This window comes from Engystomops pustulosus, chromosome 5 (assembly GCF_040894005.1).
Source record: "Engystomops pustulosus chromosome 5, aEngPut4.maternal, whole genome shotgun sequence".
In the NCBI taxonomy this organism is placed as follows: domain Eukaryota; kingdom Metazoa; phylum Chordata; class Amphibia; order Anura; family Leptodactylidae; genus Engystomops; species Engystomops pustulosus.
Genome location: NC_092415.1, coordinates 29,529,504 through 29,537,866, shown reverse-complemented (window position 1 = coordinate 29,537,866; position 8,363 = coordinate 29,529,504). Strand labels below are relative to the sequence as shown.

At 42.9% G+C, this 8,363-nt stretch overlaps 1 protein-coding gene across 1 annotated transcript; it reads left to right on the top strand.

The window, feature by feature from the left end:
• The first annotated feature begins 1,664 nt into the window (after nt 1-1,664).
• POLR2K (RNA polymerase II, I and III subunit K) lies at nt 1,665-5,592 on the top strand. The gene is made up of 4 exons (XM_072151492.1): nt 1,665-1,793; nt 1,883-1,950; nt 4,461-4,553; nt 5,439-5,592. The coding sequence occupies exons 2-4, from the start codon at nt 1,890-1,892 to the stop codon at nt 5,459-5,461; spliced, it is 177 nt and encodes a 58-aa protein (XP_072007593.1). The 5' UTR covers nt 1,665-1,793; nt 1,883-1,889; the 3' UTR covers nt 5,462-5,592.
• The last annotated feature ends 2,771 nt before the right edge of the window (nt 5,593-8,363 follow it).

Below are 8,363 nucleotides of genomic sequence, written 5' to 3'. Positions count from 1 at the left end.
AGTGGAGAAGGGGCCTTAGACTAATTATTTAAAAGGATAATTGCAATAACAAAAACGGAGGGCTATAAAATAATGAAAAATAGAAACTAACGCCGCGATCACGTTCCGCTAGGGGCGGGCCTCGGCCCAATAGCGAAACGCATACGATTGATAACGCGATCACATGCGTTTCTCTAGAAACGCATATGCGATCGGGCCAAGGCACCCCTGTGTGCTAGAACGTAACACTAGAGGAAGACATCAGTTAATGCAAATGTTAGGGTGATGACACACGTGCCCCTTTGTCTGTGTTTGCGGGCCGTGGGAAGGAGCCGCCGGTGTTTTGCACCCGGTGGGTGCGGCTTTGTCTGCGTTTGCAAACGCAAAGTGGTACCTGTAGCACCAGCCTGAGGGTGAAGACACACATGGCGTTTTTGGGCCGTTTTTACTAAGTGCGTTTTCAGATCGCAAAAAACGCATCCGTTTTTTGAAAACGCATGCGTTTTTTGAAAACGCATGCGTTTTTGTCCGGTTTCCCGAATTTGCTCAGTTTTTTAACGCATGCGTTTTTTACGATCTGAAAACGCACTTAGTAAAAACGGCCCAAAAACGCCATGTGTGTCTTCACCCTTAGGCTGGCGCCACACGTAGCGCTTTGTCTGCGCTTGCAAACGCACACAAAGTCGCGCCCACCGGGGCGGGCCTCGGCCCGATCGCTTCGGCGTTTCTATGGAGAACGAGCCGCCGGTGTTTTGCGTTAATTTAACACGAAACACCGGCGGCTCGTTCCTGGTCACAGGCGTTTCCATAGAAACGCTGATGCGATCGGGCCGAGGCCCACCCCAGACAAAGCGCTACGTGTGGCGCCAGCCTTAGGCTGTGGTCACACGTTCTTAATGCTAGCACACAGGGAGCGGCCCTCGGCCTGATCGCATATCAGTTTCCAGCGAAATGCGTTTTTTTTTCTGGTAAGGTATATGCGATCGGGCTAAGGCTAGCTCCCCTGTGCGCTAGCATTGTATTATGAAGCCAACACTAGCAGAACATGTGACCCCGGCCTTAACCCCAATTTAATTAGGCAAAGCGATCCTCAGATTTTGCATTGCATTGTTAAATGCCACGTGTAAATGAACACTGCATTTCGAAAAGCTCCACATCTAATCACACTCATCGTTTAGTAAATGCAATTTTAACTCAAAATGTGATCAAATGTGGATTCTTTGGATTGTGGAATGTGGCAACCTGACGGCGGATTCCTACGTGGCTTTTTGTTGCGGTTTCAAAGAAACGCATATGCATCGTGGCCAAACCCCAACATGTGAATGACGAAAAAAGTACATAAACTTGGTCTGTCTTCTGGACAAAATACAAAGGGCACCCTACTACGAAAGCTGTAGTTAATCCCATAAACATGTATGTAAATTCTTGAAAACGCTCTTTAAAAGAAATTAATACAAATGACTAAATGAAACACACTCAGATTTAAGATCAAACTTTATTTATAATTGACAACTCCAACCAAATTGCCATAAATACAAAACTCCATCACCTGTAAGAAACACAGTCAGTAATGACTGGTCCGAAGTAAAACCCAAAGCCCTTACAGTAGTTGTTTATACGTAAAACCATTGAATTACAGTTTCTGGTGTGTTATACCCATAAACAAAATGGCTGACGCGGCGTTTCCGCCCAAAACGTTGACGTCGTGAGAGTCCCGTACGGTATACGGCGTTCCCCATTTCCGGCTGCGTCATATCGTTGCGACCTGTGGTGCTGGTTTGCACGTTGCGGTGACGCTGTTCTTGCACTGTCCGGTACGCGGTGTGCGAGCGTTTTGCATATGTCACGTCTTCCATCTGGTCATCGGTGTCTCATCATGAAGCTTCTGTTTCTTGTATTGTAGGTTTAGTATGGAGCCCCAGAAGGACGCCCCTCCACCCAAGCAGCAGCCTATGATCTACATATGTGGAGGTGAGGAGGCACGGACTGGGGTCCTGGTGCTACACATGGGGCTATGTATATATGATTACCGGGGTGATGTCACCCTAGTGCCTATAATTCATGAATGTATGTGTGTAGCCTTATTATGGTTATGGCCATATATATCTCTGCAGTAAGGCCATGTTCACATAAGGCCTTTTTTTGTGTGTGTATATGCTGGTTAGGGATGACTTGAAAGCCCCCATGTTTATATGCTGATTGTACTGACAGGTGGGGATATACATTTTGTCTGTCAAACATCCAAAGGAAATCCAGCACAGTCACAGAGAATGCATTAAAATCCGATAGCTTTTATTTCTTCATATTAAAAACGCTTGACAACACAAAGCAGCACATGGACAAGTCAGACCTACCCGTTTCGTCTAAATCGACTTAATCATGGGACCATGATTAAGTCAATTTAGATGAAATGTGTAGGTCTGACTTGTCCATGTGCTGCTTTGTGTTGTCAAGCGTTTTTAATATGAAGAAATAAAAGCTATCGGATTTTAATGCATTCTCCGTGATTGTGCTGGATTTCCTTTGGATGTTTGCCTTTTCACTGCGTGGAGGGTCCGCACGCTGAACACATCCGTGCATTGGGAGGATTGCATATTTACCGCGAAGGTGAGCTGGCCACACCGTTTGTTTTTTGCTTTACTTTCTGTCTGTCTGACCAGTATACATCACTGTGGGATTAACATAGCAAACTGCACCTTTCCATCCTGCTCCCTCCAGCTGAGCCATATATAGACTTAACAGAGTCCAAATAATGGCTATGGAGGACAGATGCAAAAGTATTGCATCCCTACATCGGCCTCCACCGAGTGTACGCTGTGATGTGCAGGGTCCTAGTTCCTGTACACTGTGGCAGCTGTCTAGGGCGCACACTGTTTGCCGATCTGCCAGCTGATCAAAGAATGAAAGAGGAGGCTGCATGGGGCAGGAGATGTGTCCCGGAGACTTCACCGAGGTTAGAGGCTGTGACTGTAAATAAATGATACGACTCTTGCTTAGAGGCAGAGCCCTTCTCCACACTCTTTGCCTGTAATTTATCTGAATTGACATCCTTCCTGTAGTTTTGTGTACATCTGATGATTGACATTACCTACTGCTGGGTGATTAATTAAATGCAAAAGTACCCTATGGTTACAGGTGTTCACGAGGGATAGGACGTAGAATAGATATATACACAACTGCTGGGAGAAAGTGAACTCCACTACGCACCCACCTCATGAGATAAGCCTTGTTATCACAGACTGGACTGATATCATCTGCTTTTTTTATTGTTGGATGAGGTGACATTTATTTATTACTAGCATTTCAGAGACTGTATGACCTTCTGATCACTTTGAAGGTTTCAAAACGCCATGTGTGGCATCACCCTTAGTCTGTGAGATATTGTAACCCTAATGTTCTGATGGGTCTGATCACTAGTTCAGCTTTGTATGTACTGAAACAGGACATGTATGTAAATGAACATCTCTATCCCTTTGTTTCATTTTATATAAGCTAAGGCTAAGTTCACACCTGTGTCAGTTCTGTTTATGGCAGATTTTCTATTAGTCGCTGAAATATTTGTGCAGGAGCCTGCGTCTTGTGTTTCTGCTATTAATAACAAATACTTAAGACAAAGTCCATTAGAAAGTATGATATGGACAGGGCCTAAAGTAAGAAAAAGAAAAGTATTTTTCCCATCACGTCCTCCATGATGGCCTATATGCTGTGTAAGGACAGGAGGTTGAAAGAAGTTATAGAAAATTAACATCAAAATCCATCCTGATAGAGCAGGGACACTTACTTGTAGATCCAGGCACCGTGACTGTGGTAATCTTCTTATATTTGTTATCCATGGTGTCCTTCCTTCTAATATCAACTTTTATAACTATTAGAATAAAACAAGAGGGCTCTGGGGGAAGTTACCCGAGCCCCTCATTGCTGTAGCTTTACAGGCTGTTACAGTATTAAGTAGAGGGAGGGGTTAGGACGGAGAGATAGACATGGTAACAGCCTGTGAAGCTGCAGCATGGAAGAGCTGTGGTAACACCCGCCCCCTCCAGGACCTCATCGGGCCCATTAGCATAGTTTTAAAGGTCGAGTTTATAAGGAAGGAGGCCATGGATAATAAATATAATACAATTACCACAGTCATGGTGCCTGGATCTAGGAGTAAGTGTCCCTGGTTTATCATGATGGATTTTGATGTAGATTTCCTCTAAATAATATACTGTATAAACCCAGCATTGTTTTGCAGAAACAAATTGGTTTGTGTCAGTAACTAGAGATGAGCAGACATGAGCGGATTCGTGTTCAAGAACATTAGGTTTGATCATCTCTAACACTAATGATTTGTCTAAATTTATCCATTGTAAACTAAAGGACCAACAATTCTGATATAAATGTGGGGGGAACTATACTCATTGCTACAAATCATGGATGACATCCCTTTGGCTTTTTGTTGATTTGTTGTATTTCTCATTTAATCTTATATTTTTCCCCAGAATGTCACACAGAAAATGAAATAAAATCCAGAGATCCCATCAGATGTAGAGAATGTGGATACAGAATTATGTACAAGAAAAGAACAAAGAGATGTATCCTTTTACCACTGCTACCCATGTTGATGACTAATTTGGGTCCTATAGTAAAGTGGGCTATAATGCCATCTAATGTGTAACATTAGAGTTGTATGCTGATTCCCGATGACATATCCAGTCTGTGAAATGCTGAGACCATGAGTCAGCCCCAAGAACAGAACCCAGTATCATAGTAGTCTTTGTTGCTGCGAGTCACTGTCTTCCTGTGGGATTATACATTTATGTTATAAATACGATTTCAGTGCTGTAGAGGAGTTCTACAGGTATCATTGATAACCATGATACTGAGAATCTGTCCTCGGGCATGGAACAGCCTGAGAAATGCAGCTGACATGGTCACCTAAAACCAGGAGTGTCCTGGTACTTGGGGGTCCCAAGTGTGCAGGGTCATTGAAGCCAATCAGTGTAAGCTTGGTGGGGGCAAAATCTAGTACAGGCGGTCCCCTACTTAAGGACACCCGACTTACAGACAACCCATAGTTACAGACGGACCCCCCTGCCCACTGTTACCTCTGGTGAAGCTCTCTGGATGCTTTACTATAGTCCCAGACTGCAATGATCAGCTGTAAGATGTCTGTAATGAAGCTTTATTGATAATTCTTGGTCCAATCACACCAAAAATTTTGAAACTCCAATTGTCACTGGGGCAAAAGAAAAAAAATTGTCTAGAACTTCCATTATAAAATATACAGTTTCGACTTACATACAAATTCAACTTAAGAACAAACCTCCAGACCCTATCTTGTATGTAACCCGGGGACTGCCTGTATATGGAAAACCCCAGGATGATGACCAAGATAAATAAATGTATATTCTTGCACTGTCCCTCCTCTTATAGAGATCACCATATTTTATTGTTGCTTTTCCTTAAACTGTTCTCAGTGGTCGTGTTTGATGCACGCTAAAAAGTCTTCAGCTTTCGACAGCCATGGATCTCCCACCCTCCGCTTGCAATTTTTTTTTTTTTCTATTGGACTCTACCAGATATTGTGGTGTAAATAATGACATGCTTTGTAATAAAATATTAATGTTTGAAGGGATGTGTCCAATTTATTGACTTCTAACATACTGCAAAATTCTGCTTGGAATATCTTTGGGTAAAATTTGAACATCATACAGAACTTGCAGTGTAAAAATAAAATGCCATCTAGTGTCACTCCTGCCTTAAAGGGGCTGCACCAAGTTTTTCCTTGGTGCAGCCAAGGAAAAACTTGGTATTTCACATCCAGTGACTATAACTTTTTGGTCAAGACAATTGGGGGAGGGGGGGGAGGAGTTGTGTTGGTGCATTTAAAGGTATACATGAAGGGACACTTTTTTTTTCCTATTGTCGATTTCAATTGAAATAAAAATCTGTACAGCTTTATGTAGTTTCTGCATAAATTAGAATGTGTGTCCACAGGAAGATGTGGAAGGAATTATCTTCATGAATTGCCTGTATTACGCCATCTGGAGACTATAATATATGTTCAGTTTTCTACTGCACAGACAATCCCTGAAACGTACACTACCAATGAGTCATAGTTCCTATTTACTTGTAGAAATTTCCGTTCTGAGTATTTCGTATTGTTATGCCCAAATCTTTCCACATGGTGGCAGCACCTGGTACTAAATTGAAAGTCACTGAATTCTCAGGTCTCAATTTTCGCCCTTTGGAGCACCTCACTTTAATTGGTTAAATAATATTTCATTTTTCAGGAGTGGGAAAAAAAAAGTTTTGCTGTTCTTCCATTTTTATGTTTGGTTTTCACTCTTCATTTTGGTTTAAAAAGAATTTAAAGGGAACATTTCACCTCCTTTCTATCAGATAAACCTCAGGCAGTACATTGTAGATGACTGTAAAGATGTTTCAGCGTTTCTAATTTGGTTAAAATGACTTTCATTCCTCTTGTCTTCTCTCAAATATCCAATCAGGGAAGCAGGATAGGAAATTGAAATTCCTGTGTATGCGCGATGTGCCTGTCCGTTTTGCAATGGCCTGCGTGTCCATTGTTGCACCATGCATATTGGACCATGGAGGTCTATCTGTTGAGCCAGTCATGGATGTGAGGTGCACCATGCATGGCTGTGAGTTTGAAATTGCTGTGGAGCTGCCAATCATGTACCAATGCTCATGTATGGGTGCCCATATATCATGCAGCCAATGCACATCACGTGGCCTCATCAGAAATTTCTGTTTGTTTAAACATCAAATGAAGGTTCCACTTATAAAGTGTGCCCTGTCTGCACAGTATTTGGGATTGTAAACATGAAGTTGCAGCATCACTATTTTATAAAAAAAAAAATAATAATGTGGCAACTGAAAAACTGAGAGGTCATCGAATATAATGGGTCAGTTCAATATGATTCCAGTCCGTCACTGACATGAAAAACACCCATATGAATGGGCCCTTAGGGTGAAGACACACGTGGCGTTTTTGGGCCGTTTTTAGTTAGTGCGTTTTCAGATAGTTAAAAACGCATGCATTTTTAACGATCTGAAAACGCACTAACTAAAAACGGCCCAAAAACGCCACATGTGTCTTCACCCTTACAGGGGTGATGTCCCAACAACAGTGCCCACCTGCTATAGGCCCAGCCAGAGTCGAGGTGCGTTCACACGTTGCGTTTTGACCTGCGTTTTCATTGCGTTTGAAACGCATATAAAACAGCTGAGGAGGGGTGATTTGCCTAATTACATCACTGTTAACATTTCTGTTTACAAAACGCATCGTAAACGCAATGTTAATGCATGCGTTAACAACGCATTTACAAACGTAAACGGTAATGTAATTAAGCAAATCACCTCATCAGCTGTTGTATATGTGTTTCAAATGCAAGGAAAACGCGACCAAAATTCAACGTGTGAACGCGCCCTGAGGGTGAAGACACACATGGCGTTTTTGGGCCGTTTTTACTAAGTGCGTTTTCAGATAGTTAAAAACGCATGCGTTAAACGCATGCGTTTTTGTCCGTTTTTCCGAAATTGCGCAATGAAAAACTGCCAAAAACGCATGCGTTTTCAAAAAACGCATGCATTTTTTAACGATCTGAAAACGCACTTAGTAAAAACGGCCCAAAAACGCCATGTGTGTCTTCACCCTAAGGCTGGTGCCACACGCACCACTATGTCTGCGTTTGAAAACGCAGGCAAAGCCGCACCCACCGGGAACGAGCCGCCGGTGTTTTGCATTAAATTAACGCAAAACACCAGCGGCTCATTCCCGATCGCAGGCGTTTCCATAGAAACGCAGATGTGATTGGGCTGAGGCCCGCCCCAGTGGGTGCGGCTTTGTCTGCGTTTTTAAAAGCAGACAAAGCTGTGCGTGTGGCAACAGCCTCGCACCCCTTTCACATTTGCGTTGTCGATCACGTCAGAGTCTGATCAGGGTGCAATCACAGTTTGGTCAGTGAAAAACTGACATTTTTCGTCAGTTTGTTCAGTGTCTTTTTCATGCGCGTTTTTTGGTGTTTGCAATGCATTTTTCATGCGCACATAACGCACGTGAAAAAGAGGGATGTGTTCTATCTTTTTCTGAATTGAGTAAAAAATGCTTTGCACTTGCATGCGTCTCAGAGTGCAATGCGTTTTTTGATGCATCTCCATTGACATGTGTCGGGCATTTTTTAACACGCATGACTTTTAAGGCGCATTCACACGTTCCGCTAGCATTGTGTTGGCGTGGCTCAGGCTATCAGGCTTGGGTTATCAATCGCATGCGTTTCACGGAAAACGCATATGCGATCGGCCCGAGCTCCGCCCCCTGTGTGCTAGTTTTGTGTTATGAACGCATTGCAATAGTTGAAGATTGATTTGCCTAATTAAAC